The 25,585-nt window shown below is 54.1% G+C and overlaps 3 protein-coding genes across 8 annotated transcripts; all 3 read right to left on the bottom strand.

Moving 5' to 3' along the window:
• Positions 1–14: 14 nt before the first annotated feature.
• On the bottom strand, positions 15–4,215 carry SLC2A4RG (SLC2A4 regulator). 3 transcript variants are annotated; one of them, XM_058287327.2, is made up of 8 exons: positions 4,114–4,215; positions 2,766–2,905; positions 1,820–1,941; positions 1,339–1,523; positions 1,169–1,269; positions 801–1,080; positions 634–722; positions 15–547 (listed from the first exon to the last, which is right to left on the bottom strand). In XM_058287327.2, exons 1-8 carry the CDS (start codon positions 4,120–4,122, stop codon positions 436–438), a joined length of 1,038 nt encoding a protein of 345 aa, XP_058143310.1. In that variant the 5' UTR covers positions 4,123–4,215; the 3' UTR covers positions 15–435. The 3 variants fall into 3 exon arrangements, with proteins under 3 accessions (XP_058143310.1, XP_058143308.1, XP_058143309.1); XM_058287325.2 differs by lacking the exon at positions 4,114–4,215 and adding an exon at positions 3,187–3,429; XM_058287326.2 differs by lacking the exons at positions 634–722; positions 4,114–4,215 and adding an exon at positions 3,187–3,430.
• Positions 4,025–6,353, bottom strand: LIME1 (Lck interacting transmembrane adaptor 1). 2 transcript variants are annotated; one of them, XM_023588691.3, is made up of 5 exons: positions 6,015–6,353; positions 5,208–5,326; positions 4,885–5,054; positions 4,434–4,774; positions 4,025–4,349 (listed from the first exon to the last, which is right to left on the bottom strand). In XM_023588691.3, exons 1-5 carry the CDS (start codon positions 6,123–6,125, stop codon positions 4,134–4,136), a joined length of 957 nt encoding a protein of 318 aa, XP_023444459.1. In that variant the 5' UTR covers positions 6,126–6,353; the 3' UTR covers positions 4,025–4,133. The 2 variants fall into 2 exon arrangements, with proteins under 2 accessions (XP_023444459.1, XP_004458280.1); XM_004458223.5 differs by having other exon boundaries at positions 4,885–5,326.
• A 130-nt stretch (positions 6,354–6,483) lies between these two features.
• ZGPAT (zinc finger CCCH-type and G-patch domain containing) lies at positions 6,484–25,559 on the bottom strand. 3 transcript variants are annotated; one of them, XM_004458225.5, is made up of 8 exons: positions 25,464–25,559; positions 24,927–25,192; positions 24,145–24,803; positions 8,853–8,986; positions 8,296–8,451; positions 7,475–7,594; positions 6,989–7,397; positions 6,484–6,836 (listed from the first exon to the last, which is right to left on the bottom strand). In XM_004458225.5, the coding sequence occupies exons 3-8, from the start codon at positions 24,732–24,734 to the stop codon at positions 6,698–6,700; spliced, it is 1,548 nt and encodes a 515-aa protein (XP_004458282.1). In that variant the 5' UTR covers positions 24,735–24,803; positions 24,927–25,192; positions 25,464–25,559; the 3' UTR covers positions 6,484–6,697. The 3 variants fall into 3 exon arrangements, with proteins under 3 accessions (XP_004458282.1, XP_023444458.1, XP_058143307.1); XM_023588690.3 differs by lacking the exon at positions 25,464–25,559 and adding an exon at positions 25,349–25,429; XM_058287324.2 differs by lacking the exon at positions 24,927–25,192.
• Positions 25,560–25,585: the final 26 nt, after the last annotated feature.

The raw sequence follows: 25,585 nt of genomic DNA, 5'->3' as shown, positions 1-25,585 counted from the left end.
GCGGCAGACACAGCTTCTGGAAAAACCCCACATCTTTAATTTTTCTCCTCGCCTGGCACAGCCCAGACGCGAGACACCTGAGCTTCGCGAACGAGACACAAAGGCGAGCCGCGGGGCCCTGGAGCTGGCATGCTGGGGGCAAGCGGGGGAGGCCCCTTCCGCGCCCCTCGAGGTGTGCCACGGCCTGGCCCCAGGGCCGCCCCCAGCCGCCTGGACGAGCCCGGGAGGCCCACTGCAGATTTGGCTTTAGTGCAAAAGGCTGGTTTCTTCAGAGGCACTTTGTGATCAGAAACCCCACCTCTGGGGGTCTGGGGTCCCGGAGTCTCCCCCACCCCATTAAGAGAACCACGGAACCTGGAGCTGGTGCTCTCCCCGGGCCACTTCAGGCCCAGGCAGGCTGGGGCAGTGCTGGGGAGGGGGCAGCGCCGCGGCAGGTCAGTCCAGGAAGCGCTGGCAGGCCTTCTTCCAGCGGCACGCTGTGCACCACAGGTCGCGGCGCTCCATGCCATACACCTTCCGGCACTTCTTGGCATCGCTGCGTGGCCTCCTGGGGGCACACGAGGGCAGGTGGGGGGCTGCTGGGCTCACGTCCCCATGCCAGGCCCCGGCCCCGGCCCCTCAACGCGCACACACCTCGGGGCGGCGGCGAGCTTGGAGGGCGCCGGCGGTGCACTGGCCCGGGCCGAGGACTGCGGCTCCAGGCCGGGAGACGCCAGGCAGCCCTGGGGGAGACACAGCTGTGGCCTGGTCGCCGCAGCACCCCGAACCGCCCCCAGCCGCCCGCCTCTGGCCTCACCCACCTGGTAGGCGTGGTCACTGTGGATGTGGCACACCTGCTGGGCAATCACAGGGCGCTGCGCAGGGGGCGGGGGCGAGGCCAGGGGCTGCAGCACGCTGGGCAGGGCCGGGGGCTCGGGTTCAGCGGGCAGCTGCAGGCGAGGGAGGGCGGGCGGCATGGAGGCCGTGGGGGACACGGGGGTCAGGCTGGACAGCCCGTGGGTCAGCACATCCACACCAACGTCCAGCTCCGTGTAGTAGAAGTCCTCCTCCCCGTCGCTCTGCTCTGACTCCGCCTGCCGCCTGGGGACACAGCCCGGAGGAGCCCAGGTGGCAGCTGCCGCAGGCCCCCGCCCCAGCCCACCCCCGCCCGCCCCCGGCCCGGCCGCACCCCAAGTGCACCACGCGGATGTGTCTCTGCATGGCGGCGGCCGTGCGCAGCACCTTCCCACAGCTCTTCCACAGACACTGGAACGTGACCTGCGCCGAGCCCTGGGGGGACAGGGGCCTCAGGTCAGGCGCCCGCCTGCCTCGCACCCCCAGGGGCTGTCCCGAGCTCACCTTCCTCTTCCTCGGGGCCGGCTCCCCGAACAGGAAGTGGGCTGCCTCGGGGGGCAGCGGGGGCGACGGCGTGGATGGGGACGACGGGCCGCTGGCCAGGTCCCAGCCCCAGTCCCCGCTGTTGCTGCTGCTGTAGCTGCCGGGCGGGCGGGCCAGGGCCTCCTTCCAGGGCTCCAGGCCGGCCTCTGCGGAGACGCCCAGCATCAGGCCCCCGTGGCCGCACAGCGGCCCGCAGCCCGAGCCTCCGCGGTGGGTCACGGGGAGGGGGCATGTCTGCCCCCCTGCAGGCCGTGGTCAGCGCACGGGTCCTTGTGGGCCTGGACCCTTTTGGCAGCGCGGCAGGTGGGGTGCCAGGGGCCACGGCAGCTCTGGCCTCGTGAGGGGTCCAGGGGCTCTGGTGTTCATCTTAGAAAGGGCTTTTGGAAGGTGGGGGCCCAGGTGTTGCCCCCACCCAACCTGAGCACAGGCTTCCGAGTCTCACCTGGGCTGAAGGCGACGGCTGGGGCCCCCAGCAGGAGGGGGCTGGTGGACAGGCTGGTGGACAGACTGGTGAGGGCCGCCGCAGCCATGACCTCGTCGGGCCGGGCTTTTCCGTGGGGGGCTCTGGGGAGATGGAGCAGGAGAGGTGGGGGCCCAGCCAGGGCTCCCGGCCCTTCCCTGGCTGGGGACACGTGCGGGCCGGGGCTTGCACGCCAGGCTCCCTCCTTCCCGGCAGCTGGGCGGGAGGCCCAGCTCCACCCAACCCTGGAGGCAGAGCCACAGGTCACCGCCTTCACCAGAACAGGGCCTGGGCCTGGCGTCGCCCCGCAGCCTGAGTTCTCTGCTGCCTGGGCCTGCTTCCCTCCGGCTCTCCCACCCTGGTGCTGCGCAGAGGTCTGAGGCCACGCTTGGGGCCAGGCCTGGAGGGCCCCGCCTGCCTCCCCCACACCAACCAGGTTGTGCAACAGCAGCTGCGGCCCTGCGCCAGCCCTGGAGGGCGGAGCGGCCAGCAGTGGGCAGCAGCCAGGGAGCCGGTTGGGAGCCGGTGCAGAGGGAGAGACCCCAGCCCCAGCGGGACGGCTGGGCTGGTGGTGCCCGCACAGCCGGACAAGGCACAGGGCAGCGAGGAGGGCCCATGGCTGGGCTCGTGGGCAGTGGTCTGGAGCCAAAGACTCCTGGACACTCGGCCCCGCGCCCGCTGCGCAGACTCTTCTGCGCAGACCCAGACTGCCCGAGCCCCAGCACTGCGCTTCAGCCCTCGGCCAGGGTGACAAGGGTCCCCGCTGCAGCGATCGTCTGCTCGACCCTTCGTTTCCGGCCCCCGACCTGTCCCTGGGCGGCCCCCGAGGCCCCACCCGCCGCCCCGCACTCCCCGGCGCACGTGTGCGCACGCCCACGCCGTCCCAGGACACCGGCCTCGCGCAGTCCGCACCCGGGCCCCGCCTCACCTCTGCGCCGGCACCGGGATGTGCGCCGACGGCTTCGGGGGTCCCGGCGCCGCCCCCGCCCAGGACCCAGGGCCCCACAGCTCCGGCTCCCGCGGCGGCGCCAACTCTGAGCGCGCGAAGCCGCCGCCCACGGCGGGACCCTGCGGAGCCGGCGGGCTCAGCGCAGGCCGGAGGCTCGCGGCGCCCCCCGAGCCAGCCTGGCGCCCCCAGCCCTGCGGCGGCCGGGGTGGACGCGCGGCCCCGCCCCCACCCGGCGCGGCGCAGACAGACCCCAGCCACCCCGACCCGCCGACAGCCGCGCCCCCCGCGCCCCGCCCCGGGGGCCCGAAGTTCGAGCCGCCCCGACGCCATCTTTGCGGCCAGAGCAACTTCGGCGGCGGCGGCCCCCGCGGGGCAGGCGGCGCCCCCGCCCGCCCGGTACCTGCGGCGGCGCCGACTCGGCGCTCGGGCCCGGCCGCTCGGCCCGCAGCCCTGGCGCCTCGGTTCGCAGCGCGGCGGGGGCCGGGGCGGGGCCCGGGCGGCCCGGGGTGCGGGGCGGGGGGCGCCCGCCAAGCGGGCCCGGGGCGCGCTCGGCCTCCATGCGGCCAGGGGGCCGCGGCTGCAGCGCGAGCGGACGTGAGGACGCGGCCCCGGCGGGCCGGCCTGGCCGCCCGCCGACCCCCGCCCCGGATCCGGCCGCCGCCGCCGCGCGCCCCGCGCCGCCCCGCCCGCCCGCGGCCCGCCCCGCCGTGCCCATTGGCCCGCGCGCCGCGTCCACATTCCGCGGGGAGCGGGCCCGGCCGGCCCATTGGCTCGCGCCCCCGGCCCCGCCCCGGCCGCCCCGCCAGGCGGGGGAGGGGAGCCCGGCCGGCCCCGCGCCCGCCGCCCGGCGCCCCGCGCCCGCATCGGAGGCCGCGGGCGCTGGGGCGTGCCCGCCGGGCCCAGGCGCGCCTCCCGGGAGCGGGTTACTCTTTAACGCACGACTGCCCCCTCCTTACGTAACCCCAGGGACTGTGAGGAGCGCTCCCGCGGTTCAGGGTCCAGCTCCCATCCCGGCGGCCACCTGCCGGCCCGCTGCCCTCCTGGGGACACCCGCCCGGCCTGGAGGCGGCCTCTGCCGCCCCTGCCTTCTGAGCTGACCAACCTGGGTATGGCCTCAGGGCCCAGGGCCCGGGCGCCCCTGGCTGGGCGCGAGTGCGGCCCCAAGATAAGCGGTGAGGGTCTCCTCCTTCCAGACAGCCCCTGCCGCCCTCCCCCGGCTTTCAAAAAGGGGCAGGGGCAGGGGCAGGAGCAAGTGAGGAGTTTATTGAGCCTGGGATCCCCGCTGCGGGCCCTCCCTGGGCGGGCAGGGCAGGAGAGGCCTCGGCACCTGGCACATGCCCACTGCTGCTAGGAGCCAGCGCTGGAGGGCTCGGGGCGCCCGGGGGCCGTCAGCTCCTGGATGCTCTCATACACGTTTTCCAGGGGGCCGCGGCCTGGGAGGGTCTCGGGGGTCCCACCACTCGCTAGGGCCAGAACTGCTCGCTTGCCCGTGGGGCCCTGCTGGACCGTGGCGGCTCCAGGGTCCCTCCTAGGCTTGCTGACCCTGGAGTACAGGACGTCCACCTACAGGGAGGAAGCCCACCCAGGAGGGGTCAGTGCCATCCACTGCCCAGGACCTGCCCGCCCTCACCCTCAGCCCCACCTTACCTGCGAGGCGGGTGTCCCCGCCTCACTCCCCTGCTGCAGGCTCTGGGAGCCCCTGCTCGTCTCCCTGGGCTTCCGGATGCAGGCGTACTCGGGCACAGCCGGGCCAGTCTCAGGCCTGGGCCTGGCACAGCTGCTGGCCAGCCGGGCCCCTGCCCACACCACCGGGCCAGCTGCCAGGCTGGCCCGGGGCAGAGCAGCCAGCTCCACGCTGGAATAGGGCCCCTGGGGGCCAGCAGGGGGCACAGCAGCAGGCAGCAGCCCGGATGGAGAGGTGGCGGGGGCTGCTGGCGGCCTCTCCGGCCAGTGTGGGTACAGGAGGTCCATGCTAGCAGGCCGTGGGGCTGGAGGGGGTCCAGGGCAGAGGTCATTCGGGGCAGGGAGCGGGTGGCCCCGCGTGGGCTGGGGGGATGCAGGGCTGCCCAGGGAGCAGTGGCAGGCCTGCTCAGCTCACCTCTGCTGCTGCGGGGGCCCCGGTGCAGCTCATGCAGCCTGGTGTCCGACTTGCTGAGGGCGCAGAGGTGGGTCCGACTCGGCAGAGATGGGGGACACCTGGCCCCAGGGGACAGTCTGACCCTCATGGCTTCTGCCGATCTCACACTGCCCTGCAGGCCTGCCTGCCTCCTGGGGGGAGAGGGTCCAGCGGGGCAGTGGGGGGGTGTCAGCCTCTGCCCCAAGGCCTGGTACAGAAGTGTATGCTGGGGTACCAACTTGCCACTAGACCCTCCCGCGCTGGCCCCAGCCCGTGGGGGCTGCCCCTGGACAGGGTGGACATACCTGTGGCAGGCTGCACACAGCGCCCACAGCCACAGGAGCAGGGCAAAGCTCCCCAGGACCCAGAGGGCAGGAGTGGCTGAGGGTACCTGTGGGCTCATCCTGGAAACCCCGAGCCTGGCCTGGGGCAGAAGACAGGCGTTGGGGCTGGCAGGGGGTCCCAGATACCAGCAGGCAGCCCCCACGCCTGTGCCTCGAGGCCTCCGGTGACTCAGCACACAGGAAGCCCCAAGGCAGCCCCTCCCTCCCACCTTCCCGCTCCCGTCCTGGTTGTTGAGAGGGGCAGGTGGGTGGCCGCGCTTGGCCTGCCCTCTCACCAGTGCCTTGGACCTGAGCTGTGCTCCGGGCGGCTGTCAAACACCCCTGGGCCTGCAGGCCACAGGCCTCACCTGGCAGCCACCCGCGGCGTCAGGGGCCACGCGTTGCTGGGGCTGGCCCCCAGGAGCATGGGGGTGGGGGAAGGGGGACGCTTTGAGCGTAGAGCCCCTTGCCTGCTGATGTCTGGCTTTCCCCCCTCCCCCAAATGCCCTGCAACTGCCCCTTACAGAGGCCCTGATCCCTTCCTGGGGTCTCAGCAGAGCTGCTGGGCAGGGGGTCCCATCCTACAACCAACACAGAAGGTGCAGCCAGCAGCTGCCTTTTTTGTCCCGCAGTGGTGGAGGGTGGGGGGGGGGAAGGCTGCCGCTTCTGACAGAGATAGGGACAGAGATAGGGCCCACTCTTCTTCCGGGTGGGCAAGGGTGCCCGGGCCCCAGACCTCGGCAGGGCAACGCCCTCCCAGAAGCCCAGGGGGCTGCTGCTGGCACTCACCCAGGCCCGCACAGCCGCTCCGCAGTCCTCTCTGGGGCGGGGGCGGAGAAAGCATGCGACGGGAGGAGCCCCTGCCTCACTTCCTGCCCCAAGGCTCGCGCCCCTCCCCATGCGCAGCACCCAGCTCCCAGCCGCTGCGCGTCCCCAGCACAGCCCCGCCCGAGGCCGCCTGCACCCGCGCTGGCCTAGCCAGGGAGCAGCCCTGCCCTGAGCAGACCCGGCACGGCCCGCCACAGGCCCAGGCGGTCGTGGGGCTGCGCTGGGGCCCGCCCAGCTCTTGGACCCAGACACATGGTCACTGCCCTGTTCTGTGGCCTGCCCCCCCACCCCGGGAGGCAGCGGAGTGTCTGCTAACGTGGGGAGGGGGTGCCCTGCAAGGCCGCAACTCAAGGAGAAGGGAAGATGCTGGGGCTCGGCACGAAACACTCTCCTCCCCAGAGACCCTGCACCAGGCCAGTCCACTCAGACACCACGGGAAATCGCTTTAATGTTCTTGCTGGAGGGACTCCCTAAGACACGAGGTGGCCCAGGTGCCCAGTGGGTGTCCAGAGACAGCCCTGCCCCGCCAGTCCGGCCACAGCGCCCACACGGCCCAGGCCCGTGAGCAGCGGGGAGCGGGCGGGCTCCTCCTCAGGGCCCCAGCGGGCTTTCCCAGGGTGCTGGGAGCCAGGGCTGGCGCGGGTCTAGAACTCCGTCATCTTCCTGTGGGTCTCCGCCGTCCTCTGCGCCTGCTGCAGGCCTGCCTCCTGCGCCCGGAGCTGCCCCAGCTGCCGCTGGGCGCCCGCCAGCTTCTCCTCCAACTGGGCGGCCACCACGCTGTGCCTGGAAGGGAGGCTGCACATCAGGCCCCACGCCCACCTGCCGCCGTCAGGGTCAGCAACTTCCTGCACACGCTGGAGGGCCTGGTGCCCGAGGAGGGTTGCAGGAGGGCCCCTCGCAGGCCGCTCCCGGCCCACGGCCCTACGCCCCCGTACCTGCCCACATTGCGGGCGAGGGCTTCCTGGAGCCCCCGGATGTCTCGCTGTGTCTGCTCAATCCTCTCCTCGGTCTGGAGGAGCCGCAGGCTCAGGGCCCGCCTGGCATCCTTGCTGGCGCGATAGGTCTCCTTGCTGCCCCGACACCCAGGGGGCGCCGCCCCGACCTCCAGGTTTTCCGGAGCCCGGCTCTGGAGCTTCTCATTCAGGAAGTCAAACACATTGCGAGGGGCTGGGTGGTCCCCAGGCCTGCCAGCCCTCCGTCTGCATCTCGGGGGCTTGTCCACACCAGCCCGGATGCCCTTTGACCTCCTCTGGAGAATCTCCGCACACTGGTCCAGCGACTTTCCTCGGGGCAGCACCACGGCGTGGACAGGCTCCACCCGGCCCTCGGCATAGCGGCCCAGGCCTGGAAAGACTCAGGGGTGAGCTCTGCACCTGCTGGACCCTGGGGCTGCGCCACCCCCCACACACACCAGCACTCACCCTTCCCCAGCTCATAGCCCATCTTGGCGAGGAGCCTGGAGCCGATGCCCCGCGTGTGCACTTCCCAGCCAGCGAAGGCGGAGCTGCAACTCCCGCAGCCCCCAGCTGCCGAGTCCACAACTGCAGGAAGCGAGGGCAGGGCTCTGGTGGGCCAGGGTGCAGGCAGACCCCGACAGCTGCTGCCAAGCGCCCAGGCCGGGCCGGGACTGGGAAATGCCTCTCAGGGCCTTGGGCCTGCCCTGGGCCCACATCATGCAGGCAGAGGGGACAGGCCTGAGCTCAGCCAGGAGGTTCTGTGGCTGCCTACTACAGGGCCAGGGCCTGGCTGCCCCCGGCCACCCCACGGCCTCCCTCCTGACCCTGCCTCACTCCCTACCCGAGGCCAGACCACTGGCTTCGCCTACCAGCTCTCCCCTGAAAAGGGACTTCAGAAGCGGTCAGCTCGCACAGCAGACCTAGTTCCAAGCCCTTGAGTGAGCCTGTTCCCGAGTGCCCCCCCCGCCCCACCCCAGGCCCCAAGGATGGGGCACTGAGGCCCTCCAGCCCCACCTGCTCCACCCACACTCCACTGCGTGGTCTGTAACTGTTGCACATGTGCTTCTGGAGACAGGGCTGTGCCTCTCCATTGGAGGGTCCCCTGAGCTCCGGGAAGCACCCACTGTGCCGCTTCCCCGTGCCCTGCACAGACCATCGCAGCACAGCACACCGCTCTCCAGCTGTCTGGTTAGCCAAGGTCCCCTTGCCCGGAAACCGTGCAGTGCTCACCACGCCCCTACTGCTTTCCCCACTGGCCTGGCCACTGGGCACCCAGTGCCGCCTACCTCTGCCATAGCTGGAGTCGTCCGCATCGCCACTGTCCGAATCAGAAGCCTCTGCAGCCTCCATGCGCAGTGGGGGCAGGACGCTGTCTCCCTCCACCACAGCCTCCTTCAGCAACAGCGAGTCAAACTTGACTGTGTAGGAGCCGCTGTCCACATCTGGGAGCGGGGGACAAAGGCCTCAACTGGTGGAGCCCCAGGCAGGAGCCACACTGGGAGGCAAGGAGGTGGGTGCCTCAGAGGGCTGCACCCTGCCCATAGGCCAAGACGGGGCACTCCCACTCTGTGGCCACAGGGCCGGGGTCCTCTGCCCACCCGTGGGAGGCAGGCAGGGAGAGCCATCTGCTGGCTGCAACACGGAGGGGGCTTTCAGGCAGGGGCCGTTAGACAGTGCCCTGTGGTCGGGCGAAGCCTGCCAAGCCCAGAGGAAATGCCGGCTGCACTGTCTCAGTGCCAAGCGAGGAAGGAAGTGAAGACACAGGTGTCAGCCAAAAAACACGTGAGTCCACCTGACAGCCCGGAGTGTGCACCCGCCCACTCGTGCCATACTCAGGCCTCACCAGTGACCCGTGCCGGGTGCCAGAGGCCGTCCTGGTGCTTGGCCAAACACGCGGAGCCGGCCTGCAGCGAGCTCAGGTCCGGATCCTGGAAGGGGCGAAGCTCATCCACAGAGACCACCTGCCCATGGGAGAACCTGCAGGGGCAGCGGGCGTGGCTCAGCACATGCCCTCAGGAGCAAGGACTCCCGGGAGCGCCAGCCCCCGCCCCTGCCTAGGCACTGTCCACACACGTGCCAACAGACCCCCATCCAGGCACAGACACGCACACACAGGCAAACAGACTGCAGGGATGTGCACACACAGACACGTGTGCACGTGTACATGCAGAAGTGCACATACAAAACCACATGTGTGAAAACGCGCGCACACACACACACTTCCGTGGCTATTCTGAGAACATGCCATGTGCCCATGTGCTGCTCCCAGGCTTCCTGGACGGCAGTGGCCCGGCAGGTGAAGTGGGGATGACAGCTTCTGCCCAAGGCAGGTGAGCTGCACGTGTGCTCCCACGACTGAGTCTCCTCCCAACCAACTGGGTGTACCCAGTTACGCCAGAGATGCCTGGACTTTAGAAATCAGCGAACTAGTGACATCAAAACTGAAACTGAGGGAAACGGACTTTGGCCCAGTGGTTAGGGCGTCCGTCTACCATATGGGAGGTCCGCGGTTCAAACCCCGGGCCTCCTTGACCCGTGTGGAGCTGGCCATGCGCAGTGCTGATGCGCGCAAGGAGTGCCATGCCACGCAAGGGTGTCCCCCGCGTGCGGGAGCCCCACGCGCAAGGAGTGCGCCCGTGAGGAGAGCCGCCCAGCGTGAAAAGAAAGTGCAGCCTGCCCAGGAATGGCGCCGCCCACACTTCCCGGGCCGCTGACGGCAACAGAAGCGGACAAAGAAACAAGACGCAGCAAATAGACACCAAGAACAGACAACCAGGGGAGGGGGGGGAATTAAATAAATAAATAAATCTTAAAAAAAAAAAAAAAAAAAAACTGAAACTGAGAGGCAAGCGGACTTGGCCCAGTGGTTAGGGCGTCCGCCTACCACATGGGAGGTCCACAGTTCAAACCCTGGGCCTCCTTGACCCGTGTGGAGCTGGCCAATGCGCAGTGCTGATGCGCGCAATAGTGCCCTGCCACGCAGGGGTGTCCCCCGCGTAGGGCAGCCCAACATGCAAGGAGTGCGCCACGTAAGGAGAGCTGCCCAGCGCGAAAGAAAGTGCAGCCTGCCCAGGGATGGCGCCGCCCACACTTCCCGTGCCGCAGACGACAACAGAAGCGGACAAAGAAACAAGACGCAGCAAATGGACACAGAGAACAGACAACCGGGGTGGGGGGGAAGGGGAGAGAAATAAATAAATCTTAAAAAAAAAAAATAATCAAAACCGAAAGAGGACAGAAAATATGGGACAGACACAGGTAGCAACTTTTAACTTTGCCAAGAAAAGACAGGAAAAAGCTACCCATCTGCTCCTGTGCACCGTTTCATAAGAGGAGTAGCCCGGAGCGGGCCAGGGCTGTCTTGCCAGGCAGGAATTGGTGGGCGAGAGGGAGGCGAAATGAGGAGTCTCAGTGCTCTCCCCCGGGGGGACAGAGGCCTGATGCTGCCCCCAGCCCAGAGGTGGGCGGCTCCTCCTCAAGCTGAGAGGCTGTGCCTGCTGCGTGCAGGAGACTCAGGCTAAAAAGTCTCACTTTCCTGAGGAGCCCCCGAGCCCTGCCAGGGGGACCCAGCCCAGAGCTGATCTAGACAACACCCCCTCCACACACACACCGTCGATTAGCCACAGCTTTCTAGGGCAATCTTCGGCAGTCTTAGAAATCTTAAAATGTGGTGAACTTTTTAACCCAGGAAGTATGCCTAAGCAATGATTCTAAAGAAATAATAATGAAGGTATGTAAAGATTTAGCCACTTTGTTAACAAAGTACAAAAATATTGAAATAACCTAAACATCCAGCCACGCAAAGCATAGCCATGAAACAGATGTAAAGCAATTCCAAGAGAGCAAAGTGGTGCACAGGGCAAGAGCGTCCAGGAGCCTGACCACAGGAAGGGACCTCCCTGTCATATGTCATTCATATGACAGAGAATGTAACACAAAGGAGTCAGGAAACAGTGAATCCATAACGAAAGATAAATAATTGATTTTTCACTAAAAAAAAAACAACAACAAAACCATAACCAAATTCAACGACCTACATTACTACATCCTAGAATAATCAAAATCGTATACCTGAAAACACTTAAAATTATAAAGAAGGTTCTGGGTTGGAACTATGGTAAGGTAAAGAGGTTGGCAAATGCTCCCCACAGAAAAACAAGTCTAAAACTGGGTAAACTGTCAAACTCACCATTGTGAAGCTCCAGGAAACAACCAAGGCTGACAACACTGAGAAGCACCTACTGTTTTTTTTTTTTTTATTAGTTTTGTCTTTTTTAAAAGATAAATAGATGACACAAAACATTACGTTGAAAAACTTAAGAGGTTTCCATATAGCCCCACCCCACCCCACCCGCCGCTCCTCCACATCCCCTTTCGCCAGCAAGGCACATTCACTGCATTCTCTGCATTTGGGAGAAGCACCTACTCTTGAGCAACGGCTGTGCACTGCGTGAGAACAGGCAACTCTGCAGCCTCCTTGCCTGGGGCTGCTGCCACAGCCACACTCCTGGGTCAACAACAGCCATCACTTTACCAGCACAGGGATGGCTGTGAAAACTAGCAGCGGACTTCCAGAGGGCACAACCTTGATTTGGTGATGGTGTGAAAACCCTAGGTGTCAACTAAAAGTGGTGACCTTGATAAAAACTATGGGAAAACAGATAGCTTTGATATCTGCAGCTGGGTCCCAGCTGGGGTGTGCAGTGGACCCCTCTAAGGCAGTGGACAGCCATCGGTCACCCTGCACGGGTCTCCTGGTTGAGGGTGGAGGCTGCTCTGACTCGAGGTGGTGGAGCACAGCCCCACCCAGATCACTGGCTGGCCCTGCGCTGTGCCCACACAGCCAGGAACTGGACCCACGCCCAACCTGAGCCCTGAGCAGGGACGCTAGCGGCTGTACACTGAAGGACACAAATTCTGCAGTTTAGGTCCAGCACAAGTACCAGCAACCACCACCTCAGAAAAACAATTCAGATCCCAGGGTTACTATAATATGCTATCTAAAATCTCTAGTTTTTAATAAAAGTGGCAAGGACACGCAAACAAACACTGTGACCCATATTTAGGTGGAAAAAGCAATCTACATCTACAGAATCTGATACATAACCCAAACCAAGGTGTTCAATTTAACAAAGACTTCAAAGCAGCTACTACAAGTAGTTTCAAGGAATTAAATGAAAATTTAATGACAATAGGTCAACAAATAATCTTTAGTGAAAAGCAGAAGTTTTATAAAAGCAATCAAATGGAAATTCCAGAATTGAAAAATACAAGAGAAAGGAAAAGTTCACTTGATAGGCTCAACAGGAGATTTAAAATGGTAGAAGGAAAAATCAAAAGGAATGATCCAATCTGATGAAAAAGGAGAAAGAGAATGAAGAAAAGTAAACAGAGCCTCAGAGACCTGTGGGACAACATCGTGCTTTCTAACACACATGAGACGGGAGTCCCAAGGGTGAGCACCACATCTGGACACATTGCAGACAAATGGCAGAGGCCAAAGCCAGAGAAAATCCTGAAAGCAGCAAGAGAAAAAACGATTCTTCATTACAGGAGAACAATCTGATTAACAGCTGATTTCTCATCATAAACAATGGAGTCTAGAAGACATGGTAACATTTCAAAATGTTGGGAAAAAAAACTGTCAAACAAGAATTTTTTATCCAGCAAAATTATCCTTCAAATGTGAGGGTATAATAAAGACATTTCCAGAAAAACACAGACTGAGAAAATCTGTTTCTAGCAGACCTGTACTATAAGAAATACTAAAGGAAGTCCTTCAGATTGAGCGGAAATGACACCAGACAGTAATTCAAAATCACAGGTAAATAGATGGGTGATGTAAAAGACTGTATGCGTATATGTATTTTTCTCTTTTCCCTTTTATGTTAGAAAACATAAGTTTAAAGCAATAATTGTTAACACTGTATTGAGTTATAATATACAGAGATATAACATATATGACAATAAAGCATAAAGGGGGGAGGAATGGAGCTATGTTGTAGAAAAATTGCTATCTTTAAATCAGTATTATAGCTCATTGGGATAACTAAAAGATGCATATTAGAATCCATAGAGTATCTGCTAAGAAAATAACATGAAAAAACAGCGAAAAAGCCAACGAAGGACCCTTGCAACATTTAGGACACTAATACACTTGCCACGATAAGATCAAGCCAGGCAGGCTTTAATTTTACCAAATGTGTAATGGAGACTGCCTCAAAACTGTGCGTACTTTAGACCAATCTTGCAAAGCACACAAAGTGGGGATTCAGGAAGCAGCTCCCTGTGCCCTGCTGGGCTCCCCACTGGCTCTGCCTTGCATCTTGGGAATCACGGTGTCATGTCTGTAGCAACCGAATGACTCCAAGTGCACACCAGAGCTCCACTGTAACAGACTCAGATAGTGGAAGACAGTATGCTAGCAAGCCAGGACACCTGTGAGAGCTGCAGCAGCGTCTCCTTCTAACTCCTGCTGCTTCTGGCACAGCAAGGTGAGAGGGAACATTAAGTAAATGTTTACTTTGGAGCCTGGGAGAACTCCAGTTTGTCAACTGTACGTGAAATAGGGAGCAGGTGTGATGCATCACACTCACATGAAGCAACTGCCTGGTGACACTTTGAGGTGATTGTCTTTAATATCAGAGGAATAACACTTTGAACAATATAGAGGTGTACAAACAGCTCAGAGGTAGCAGTATTGGCTTTACTGTAATAAAGGAAGCATTTTTAACATTAAAAAAGTCAACTGAGGAAATAAAATGGCACATAAAAATGTTTAAAGTAAAAAAGAGGAAAAGGGTACAAAAAAATACATGTAACACAGAAAACAAATAGCAAAATGGCAAACATAAACGTAGCCACAGCAATAATTACATTCAAGTGTAAATAAGCACTCTAATCAAAAGGGAAAGACTGTCACACTGAATAAAAAAGAAAAATGCAATTATATGCATCATATACAATAGAAACACTTTAACACACATATAGGTTGAAATTAAAAGGATAAAAAAAGGTATACCAATTAAATCATAAGCATAAGAGTGCTGGAATGACTTTAAGACAAGAAATATTACTAGAGACCAAAGAGGCATTTCATGTGATAAAAAGTTCAATACATCAGAAAGGTAAAACAGTTAAGTGTATATATGCACCTAACAACAAAGCCCCAAAAACCATGAAGCAAAAGCTGATGGAATTAAAGAGAAGACTAGTCAGTTGAATTATAGTTAGAGAATTCAATATTTCTGTCACAGTATTTGACAAAACAACTACACAGAAAAACCGTAAAGATACAGCAGACCAGAGCTGTCCTGTCAATCAACTTGACCTAAGAGGTACATGGACCACTCCATGCCAGAAGAGAACACACATTCTTTTCAGGATCACATGTAATTCTCCAATGCAGACCTTAAGTTAGGCCATATAACATATCTCCATAAATTGACAAGGATTAAAATATAACAAATTATGTACTCCAACCACAACAAAATCAACGTGGAAATCAACAACAGAATGGAATTGGGGAGAAACGGGCTTGACCCAGTGGTTAGGGCATCCGTCTACCACATGGGAGGTCCGCTGTTCAAACCCCGGGCCTCCTTGACCCGTGCGCAGCTGGCCCATGCGCAGGAGTGCCTTGCCATGCAGGGTGCCCCTGGCGTAGGGGAGCCCCACGGGCAAGGAGTGCACCCCGTGCAAAAGAAAGTTCAGCCTGCCCAGGAATGGCGCTGCACACATGGACAGCTGACACAGCAAGATGATGCAAGCAGAATTAGACACAGATTCCAGGTGCCGCTGACAAAAATACAAGCAGACACAGAAGAACACACAGCGAATGGACACAGAGAGCAGACAACTGGGGGGAGGGGAGAGAAATAAACTTTTAAAATATATATATATAGTGGTAAGATATCAATTCTCCTCAGTTGGGTCTACAGAGTCAATACAATCCTGCTTAAATGCCAGCATTTTTGTGGAAATTGGCAAGCTGGTTCTAAAATCACAAGGAAATGCAAAGGTAAACTGGATTATCTACCCCAACAGAGGCTTTCTTAATTAATCTTAATCCACTTTCCAGTGACTATGAAGCCATCGTAAATCGGTCCTTTTGAAGATGTTATTCTTAGTTAAGGTGTGGCCATCAGAAGCAGGGTGGGTCTTAATCTGGAAATCTGGAAATCATAGAAGCCAGATAAAGGAGAGGATCATAGTTTTGTGGCAGGAGGCAAAAAGATAAGCCAAGGAACCCCAAGGTGTGCTGGCAGCCAGTATCAGAATGCTGTTGATGCTGGAAGAAGGCAAGCCTTGCTGACATCTTGATTTTGGAATTCTGGTCTCAAATTACAAATTACAAGTCATACTAAGAAACAGAAGATATGGCCCAGTCAAATGAATTAAAAAGCAGGAGACGCAGAATGTGTAATAACTAATCAAAGAAGTCCAAACATACCTCCTAAATCAATTCAATGAGCTGAAGGAGGAGATGAAGGATATTAAGACGACAGTGAGGGAAGCTAAACGTGGCTCAACTAAGGGAGCCTCCGCTTACCATATGGAGGGTCCAGGTTGGATCCCCAGGGCCTCCTGACCCACATGGAGCTGGCCCACGTGCAGTGCTGCTGCGTGCAAGGAGTGCCCTGCAAGGGGTGCAACCCCGCAAGGAGAGTCACCCCATGTGAAAAAAGCACAGCCCGCCCAGGAGTGGCACCACACACATGGAGAGCTGACACAGCAAGATGATGCAACAAAAAAGAGACACAGTTTCCCGGTGCCACCTGACAATGCAAGCAGACGCAGAACACGACAATGGGGGGGGTAGAAGGGGAGAGAAATAAATCTTAAAAAAAAAATAAAAATTAGCTACTTTCTTAAAAAAAAAAGATGACACTGAGGACAGTGTCCTCATCTTAAGAGGACATAAAAAACATACAGATGAAATTGTAAACACAGTTAAAAAATCACACAGAACAGACAAAATTGGAAAAAATTCAGCCAGGACTCAGGGAATGGAAGGCACAAACATACATATTATGATTGTCCTACAGGGAGAAGGGAAGGGAAAAGGGCAGAAGTGTTTGAGGAACTAATGGCGGAAAACTTCCTAACTCTTATGAGAAACATGGATGTCCAAGTCCAGGAAGCGCAACATGCTTCAAACAGAATAAATCCTGGCAGACCTACTCTGACACACATACTAATCAGACTGTCAAACACCAAAGGTAAGTCAACCCAGTGTAGTATCTGTCACAGCAGCTTGGCAAACTAATACACCGAGAACAGCTAGGACAATGATGAAAATTGAGAACATGGGAAGCAGATGCAGCTCAGGCAGGTGGGTGCCTGCCTACCATGTGCAAGGTCCCAGGTTCGGATCCCAGTGCCTCCTAAAGAAAATGAGCAAGACAATGAGCTGACACGATGGGTTGGCACAGCAAGCTGTTGCAACAAGATGATGCAACAAGGAGACATAATGAGGAAACATAACGAGAGACACAACAAGCAGGGAGTTGAGCTTGGGCAAGTAATTGAGCGCCTTCCTCCCACATGGGAGTCCCCAGGTTCGGTTCCCAGTGCCTCCTAAAAAGAATAGGTAGCGGACTTGGCCCAGTGGTTAGGGCATCCGTCTACCACATGGGAGGTCCGTGGTTCAAACCCCGGGCCTCCTTGACCGGTGTGGAGTTGGCCCATGCACAGTGCTGATGTGCGCAAGGAGTGCCATGCCACGCAGGGGTGCCCCCGCGTAGGGGAGCCCCACGTGCAAGGAGTACACCCTGTAAGGAGAGTCGCCCAGCGTGAAAGAAAGTGCAGCCTGCCCAGGAATGGTGCCGCACACACGGACAGCTGACACAACAAGATGACGAAACAAAGAGAGACACAGATTCCCGTGCCACTGACAACAACAGAAGTGGACAAAGAAGACGCAGCAAATAGACACAGAGAACAGACAGCCGGGGTGGGGGGGGAGGGGAGAGAAATAAATAAATAAATAAATCTTTAAAAAAAAAAGAAGAATAGACACAGAGAGCAGACACTGAGTGCAAACAATGAGGAGGGGGGAATAAATAAAATTTTTAAAAACAAAAGAAGAACAAAGTAAAAGGGCTAGCATTACCTGTTTTGATTACTGTAGCTTCATAAATCCTGAGAATTATTAAACTACAGTATTTAATAAGAAAGTATGGTATTATTAGTGTGAAGACAGGCAAATAAATCAATAGAAAAGAATAAAGAATTCAGAAATAGATCCACACATACATAGACAACTAATTTAAAGACAATGCAGCCAAGAAAGGACAGAATTTTCGACAAGTGGTGTTGAACAACTGCATATCCATACACAAAGAAATGAACTTGAATCCATACCTCACACCATATACAAAAATTAACTGAAAATAAACATAATGTAAAATTTAAAACTATAAAAACTAAAAAACCCCCAAAACTTTCAGAACAAAACAGAGAAGAACATCTTTGTGACCTTAGGCTAGGCAAAGATTTCTTAGATATGATATCGAGTACAATGCAATGAACACAGATGCAAACATTCTCAACAGAATACTTGCAAACAGAATCCAACAGCATATCAAAAGATTTACACAACATGACCAAGTAAGATTTATTCCTGGTATGTAAGCCTAGTGCAACATAAGACAATCAATGTAATACACCACATTAATAAATTGAAGGAAAAAACCACATGATCATCTCAATCAACACAGGAAAGGCATCTGACAAAATCCAGCATGCTTTTTTGATAAAAACACTTCAAAAGATAGGAATAGAAGGAAAATTCCTCAATCTGATAAAAGGCATATATGAAAAACCCATAGCCAACATCATACTCAATGGAGAAAGGTTGAAAGCTTTCCCTTTAAGTTCAGGAGCAAGACAAGGATGCCCAATGTACCACTGTTACTCACTATTGTACTAGAAGTTCTAGCTAGGGCAATTAGACAAGAAAAAAAAATTAAAGACATCCAAATAGGAAAAGAGGAAGTAAAACTCTGTTTGTGGATGACATGATCCTGTACTTAGAAAACCCTGAAGTATCCAAGACAAAACTACTTGAGCTAATAAATGAGTTCAGCAAAGTGGCAGGATACAAGATCAACATGTAAAAATCAGTAATGTTTCTGTATACTAGTACTGAACAATCTGAGAGGGAAATCAGGGGAGAAATTTAACTAAAGAAGTACAGGACCTATATGCACAAAAACTATAAAACAATGCTAAAAGAAATTTTAAAAGACCTAAACAAATGGAAAGATATTCCATGTTCATGAATTGGAAGAATATCATGAAAATTTTACCCAAACTAATTTAAAGATTTAATGCAAAACCAACCAAAATCCCAACAGCTTACTTTACAGAATAAGAAAAGTCAATTACCAAATTCATTTGGAAGGGAAAGTGCACCTGAATAACCAAAAGCATTCTAAAAAAGAAGAGCGATGTGGAAGGAATTTCACTACCTGATCTTGAAACACATTACAAAGCTAAAGTGGTCAAAACAGCACAGTACTGGCATAAAGACAGACACATTGATCAGTGGAACAGAATTGAGAATCCAGAAATAAACTGTCATCTACATAGCCAACTGGTTTCTGACAAACCTACCAAGTCAGTGTTAACAGGACAAAACAGTCTCTTTAACAAATGGTGCTGGGAGAACGGGCTATCGATAATCAGATGAATGAAAGAGGTCCCTATCTCACTCCCAACACAAGAATTAACTCAAAATGGATCAAAGACCTAAATGTAAAAGCCAGTACCATAAAACTACTAGAAGAAAATGTAGGAAAACATCTTCATGTCTGTAGTAGGTAGTGGTTTTTTGGACCTTACACCCAAAGCACACGCAATGAAAGGAAAAACAGGACCTCATAAAAATTAAAAACTTTTGCACCTCACAGGACGTTGTCAAAGGTTGAAAAGGCAGCCAACTCAATGGGAGAAAATATTTGGAAATCACATATCCAATAAGAGTTTAATATCTAGGATACATAAAGAGATGTCACAACTCAACAATGAAAAAAAAGGCCCAATTAAAAAATGGGCAAAAGAATAGACACTTGTCCAAAGAAGAAATACAAATGGCAAGAAAACACCTGTAGAAATGCTCAGCATCACTAGCGATTACAGAAATGCACATCGGTGACATGAACAGAAACCTGCACGCCCATGTTCATGGTGGCGCTATTCATGAAGCCAAAAGCTGGAAACAACCCAGGCGTCCATCAGTGGACGAATGGATACACAAGCTGTGGTGTAGTCACACGATGAAATATCAAGCAGTTGTAGGAAGAAATGAAGTTGCAAAGCATATGACAACACGATGGACCTGTAGGACATTATTTTGAGCAAAGCAAGCAAGACACAAAAGGACAAATACTGCATGAGTACGTTACTAGGAACCAAATATATTGTGTAACATATTGTAAGATTTTTAAAAAATGCACATGTATCCAGTACATTTAATTGAGAGATGGATGTTTTTATTCAACTGTGTTTTTTTTTATATTTTCAGTTATTAAATGTACAAATAAAACTAAAAAATAAAAGTACAATGCATAAAGGAACACATTAGTAAATGGGACTTCATCAAAATTAAAAATGACTGCTCTTCAAAAGATACTTAAAAGAATAAGAAAGCTACAGTCTGGGAGAAAAGCTTTCCAAAGTATATATCTGATAAAGAACTTGTAACCAGACTCTACGGAGAATTCTCAAAATCCATTAATAAAACAAATAGCACAATTATAAAGAGGGGACAAAAGATTAAAGCACTTTATATAAAAGAATACATATGCTGGCAAAAAAGGTAGTTTGTAAGGGCCGTTTGATCTGACAACACAGATATAGTGCTGTCATTTAAATAATAAAAAAATGATAAGGAGAATGTGGATAGCATGTGCAAAAGAATTTGAAAAGTTTTTCAATAAACATAATTGGTGGTGGTACTGGTAAGCGTGCTGGTGTTCAGAGTGTCATATGTGATAAAATATGGATATAATCCAGAACAAGTTAAGTAAAATCACTTTAGTCCACAATTCAGATTGGAAATACCAGTAAGCACTAAGTATTTTGTCCTAAAAATACACTTTGTGTGGTTGTGTGTATGCATATGTCCATGCATTTTAGCTCTGTCCACTGAAAAGACTAGAAACAATGACCAACCCAGAAAGAGCGAGCATCCTGGTGCGTACTGAGGAACTTGACATACTTCTCCCGTTAACAGAACCAGGGCTTGTTGCAGTTGGCTGGTTCCAGGCCCGGGAAGGAAATGCATGGATGAATGTGGAACATCCTACCCTCCAGGCAGCAAGGAAACCTTGGAAAACTGCGAGAGTCTCGGGAAGAGAACTTGGGAACCAGTGTGAAGAGGCTTCCACTGGTCAAAGATGGGACAATTTGGGTTTCAGTAAGTATCAGAATCACAATGGATTGAGACCCATTAAACATACTTAAATCCATGCGTTCATAAAATAATAATTAAAAAAAAAAAAAGAAAAGCTAATCACCACCTTCGCAGGATGAAAGGAAAGCAGCGAATCTGCCTCAACATATAGAGCATCTGCCTACCACATGGGAGGTCCAGGGTTCAAACCCAGGGCCTCCTGACCTGTGTGATGAGCTGGGCCACGTGCAGTGCTGATGCGCGCGAGGAGTGCCATGCCATGCAGAGGTGTCCCCCGTGTAGGGGAGCCCCACATTAAAAGAGTGCGCCCTGTAAGGAGAGCCACCCAGAATGGAAAAAGAGCAGCCTGTCCAGGGTAGTGCCACACACTGAGAGCTGACGCAGCAAGACGACACAACAAAAAGGGACACAGATTCCTGGTGCCGCTGACAAGAATACAAGCATTACAGAAGAACACACAGAGAGCCGACAACTGGGAGGGGTTGGGGAAGGGGAGAGAAATAAATAAAAAATAAATCTTTAAAAAAAAAAAAGAAAGGAAAGCAATTCATTATCTTGGAAACCAGGAAAATGAAAATGAAAAACCAAGCATTTATCCTGCCTTCCTATATGAGTTATACTACTGGGTGGGGAGCCAACGTGGTATCTCCTGATAAAATTCCAGCTAATGAATGAAAATGAATGATGGAATTAGAACATCTCCGTTTTGCAATCCCTGGTGAATTAATGAATCTAGGCCCTTAGCATCAGTGGCAGCTAATATCCAAAAAGTGAGAGGCAGACACTGTGGGCCTCCAGAAGAAGAGCCAACAGCACCTATGGCCACAACTGAGGGACGGAAGCTGAGTCTGACCAGGCTTCTGGGCCCAGCTGCTAATGTGCTGGAAGCAGAGGAGCAGCCTGGAATGCATGCGGGGGCGCACCCACAGGGGCCAAAAAGACCAGGACTTTAACAGAGAAACACTGAGAACAGTAAAGATGACAAGATTCAGACATATCAGGTTTTAAAAATGGACATGATTAAACTATAGTCTACACCATAGTTACACTTGGGTGATGAGCCATTTAAAATACTCAAGGAAATGATTATTATAAAAATCAGAATAATGGTTCTTTCTGGAGGGAGAAGGCTGTGTCTGGGCTAAGGTGCAAGAAGGGCTTTTGGGGAGGAGGATTCCAGGGTGGTCACTATATTATAATCCCCTGGGCTATGTATGTGTCCTGTGTCTGTTTTTTTAATAGTAACAAGGTAAAAATAAAAAACCTACTGAGTGCTTACTAAGTGCCAAGCAGTGTTCTAAATTCTTTGTACATTTCAATGCATTCTACCCTCCTAACAACTGTGAGATAGTGTTCTCATCTTCATTTTACAGATGAGAATTTATGAAAAGATGCTCAACCTTGTTGATCATCAAGTAAACACAAATTAAATCAAAGTATCATCCTCACAGCTTTAAATGGACACAAATTTAAAAGTTAGATAACAGTGGAGCCACTTATGACTCCCAGGCGAAAACGAAAAGCACACATGGTAAGGTAAAATGGTGTGCTAGGTACTACCCCGAGAACACAGTGCAGAGGACTTGAACTAGGACAGCCGTTGCACAGATTGCAATAAACAAAAACTGAAAACCACTGAGAAAGGATAACGTGTGATGTAAAATATTCATGTAAGGAAATACAATAGAAAATTAAAGCGAAATAGCTCTATAAATATCATAGATGTCTCAAAAAATGCTAGTGAAAAAAACAAGTTGCAAAATGATTCATACTGTATGATACCAATTAATTAAAATTTAAAAGAAACAAAGCACAAATATATACTATTCACAAATTCATGCCTGTAAAGAATTGATATACCTTATAAATTATACACCAAATTTGTGATAATGGTCACTCCCAGGAGGAGGTGTCTAAGGGTACTTCAATATTATCTATGTGATTTTATTTCCACTAATTTTAAAAACCCAAAGCAGGGAAGCAAATTTGGCTCAATGGACAGAGCATCTGCCTACCATATAGGAGGTCCAGGGTTCAAACCCAGGGCCTCCTGACCTGTGTAATGAGCTGGCCCACACACAGTTCTGATGTGTGCAAGGAGTGCCATGCCACGCAGGGGTGTCCCCCGCGTAGGGGTGCCCCACATGTAAGGAGTGAGCCCTGTAAGGAGAGCCGCCCTGAGTGAAAAAAGTGCAGCCTGCAGGAATGGAGCTGCACACATGGAGAGCTGACGCAGTAAGATGACGCAACAACAAGAGACACAGATTCCCGGTGCTGCTGACAAGAATACAAGCGGACACTGAGGAACACAGTGAATGGACACAGAGCGCAGAGAACTGGGATGGGGGGGCAGTGGCAAAGGGGACAGAAATAAATTTTAAAATCTTAAAAAAAAAAACACACACAAAAAAAACCAAAGCAAATTCTAGAAAATAACTTATCAGTCCTGGGTGGGGGCAAGGTAGGTGTTTGTAAGATGCTTTCGAAGTCCACAGGCAAACTTGAAGCTGACATAGCATGCAGAGCTGTGAGGCAGACAGAAAGAGCCAACTGCGCAGGTCTAGCTGGGGGCCCTGAGCCAAGGACTTAGGCTTCTGTGCCTATTTCCTCATCTTGAAGGTGGAGATGACCACAGAGGGCTGCTGTGAGGGTTAGATGAGTTAATGTGCGTCCCACTCTTGGACAGTGCCTGACCCCAGAAAGCACCATGTGCAAGCACTAGCTCGCGCCATCATATGGGATATCACGTAGGGACCAGGAGGCGACCTCTAGAGACTACTGGCTGACAAGCTGAAGGTACTTACTCCTCCTGTGCCTTGAAGAGCTGCAGCTACACAAGTGTGTTCAGAAACTACTCCCCCAGTACACTCAGGACTCATGCACTTTTCTGTAGGTATTCTGTACGTCAATAAAACTTATAAAGAAAGGAGGGGAAAAGAAAAGGAAAAATTTGCCCAAGAAGATTTTGGACTCAGCAAGAGTCTACAAACCAACAAGATGTTCAAAAAATCAGGGACTGTTGCTCTGTACTGGTGGCTAAAAAAGAAAATTATCTACTAGACATTGCAGTAAACATCCCTTCTAAAGATAAAGTAAAAAGAAAGAAAAATAACATACGTAAGGAGAAAAGATTGCAACATTTTTGAAAATCTGAATACAAACCAGGTATTACTATAAAATTTGTTACATTTGTGAGGTGGTTATTATATTTTTGGTAACATCTTTTTCAGTTAGAGGTGCACACTGAACTATTTATAGATGAGAAAAACAGTAATTTCTGGTATTTACTTTAAAATCCTCCATGAAAAAAAGTGGGCCAGGAAGAATAGATGAAACAAGATTTGGTGAAGTATTTCCAATTGAAGGAGCTGGATGATAGGGTGCTTCTTATACCACTCTTTTCAATTTGGTGTATGTTTAAAATTTTCCATAATGAAAGTAAGTTTTAAAGGTTTCATTCTGGAGAATAAAACTGGTGATGAGTTTGGGGGACTATTGTTTTCATTGTCAAGCCGTCTGTAGTTCCTGATTTAGCGAAGTAGCGTAAGAATAAACATCTAACCAAGGAAAACTGGTATAAAAATCTCCCCACCCCCAAAGCTCTCTCCTTGTCAGTAATACAACTGGGTCGACGGGGACAAAAGCCCCAAGCACAGAGGAACTAATGATGACCCTGGCCCTCTCAGCAATGAGGACCAGGGGCAAAGGGCTTTACCTGCAGTTCTCCTTGAATCGGCACTTCCCCTCCAGGAAGAACGGACAGGGTTTCAGGGACTTGTGAGTGGGGTAGAGGTAGAGCACCCGGACAGCTGCCGAACCATCCTCTGCCTGTTCTGTGCCCACAATCATGGCATTGTGATACTCCAGAGTGCCCCATGGACTGTAGTAGGGGGCATTCACCTTTGTCCCACTCAGCTCTTCCTCGTTGTCATCGTCCTCCCCCTCTTCTTCCTCCTGCCCAGATTGGTTGGGTTCTGTCCCTGCCTCTCTTTTAGGAACAGTCTCCAGTTCTGCCCCTCGGGCTGCCTCTGCCACCTCCCCTGCCTCAGCAACAGCCTTCTGGAAAGCCAGGTACTCAGCATCTTCCTGGGATGGGGGCACTTGATCCAGTGTGGCCAGCAGCTTGCTCTTCCTGACGGACACCAAACTGGCCTCAGTGAGTTCAATCAGCTCCTTGAGGTCCCCCTGCAGCTGGCGCAGGTCCGCCTGCTCCGACGAATCCAGGCCAGCACCCAGGGCCAGCTCCACCTGCTGCAGCTGCGCATGGTAAGTCTGGAGGGCTGCCTCCAGGCTCTCCTCATCCATCCTACAGGAGGCTGGTTTGTTTTGGGGTGAGTCCCTGAGTTCTCAAAGAGAAGGCTGCAGAAGCCAGAGCTGCAAGAACGAGAAGGAAGCTGAGCCTCAGGAGTCTGGCTGTCACTCTGAAGCTAACCCCGAAGGCTCCCGTATACCGAAAATGGACTGTTAACCCTGTTACGTGCTGAAAACTTTCCTTACCCGATGTCACAAAATTCTCACAACAGCCTGCCAGTAACGGTTATTCCTTCCTTTTCGAGGACGAGAACACAGGCTCAGAGAGGTTAAGGAGCCCACCCAAGGTGCAACTGGCCAATGAAGACCCGGGGCGGCTCCGCAGCCTCAGCTGTAACCAGTCCAGGTCTGCGTTTCCCTTCCAAGGCCTCCCTGGGGTCTTGCTGTCACGCTTGACTGGGGTTCTCCGCGGAGTGCTTATCGTCCACTCTAGCGCAGTGCTCAGTGCTCTCCTAAGCAGGGTGACCCAAGAAACACCCAGTCATCTCCCCTCGGGCACGCTCCCGCCCCCTATCAGCCCCGCACTCCCTCCGTCCAGTCCTCCTCAGAGCCGCCGCCCGACTCCATTCCCCGGTCCCGCCACCCGCCCCGGGCCCCCAGGCTCCCACCGCCCAGCGCAGCTCGGCCCCTCGCCGCCGGCCCGCCCCGGCCCCCGCCTCCCCCGCCGGCCCCTTCTCCGCGCTGTGGCCCCGCCGCCGCCATCGAGAGCCCCGCCGGCCTCACCGGCTCGAGCCGCCCCGCCCTGCTTCCGCCCCCGCAGCCGACAGGCGCTGCCCCCAGAGCGCCGCCGCCGCCGGAAGCGCCGGCGCGGGGACCGCCGGGATGCGAAGCGCGGGGGCCGATGG

The sequence above is a fragment of the Dasypus novemcinctus genome, chromosome 24, assembly GCF_030445035.2.
Source record: "Dasypus novemcinctus isolate mDasNov1 chromosome 24, mDasNov1.1.hap2, whole genome shotgun sequence".
Lineage (NCBI taxonomy): Eukaryota > Metazoa > Chordata > Mammalia > Cingulata > Dasypodidae > Dasypus > Dasypus novemcinctus.
This window is presented reverse-complemented; position numbering and strand designations above follow the sequence as displayed.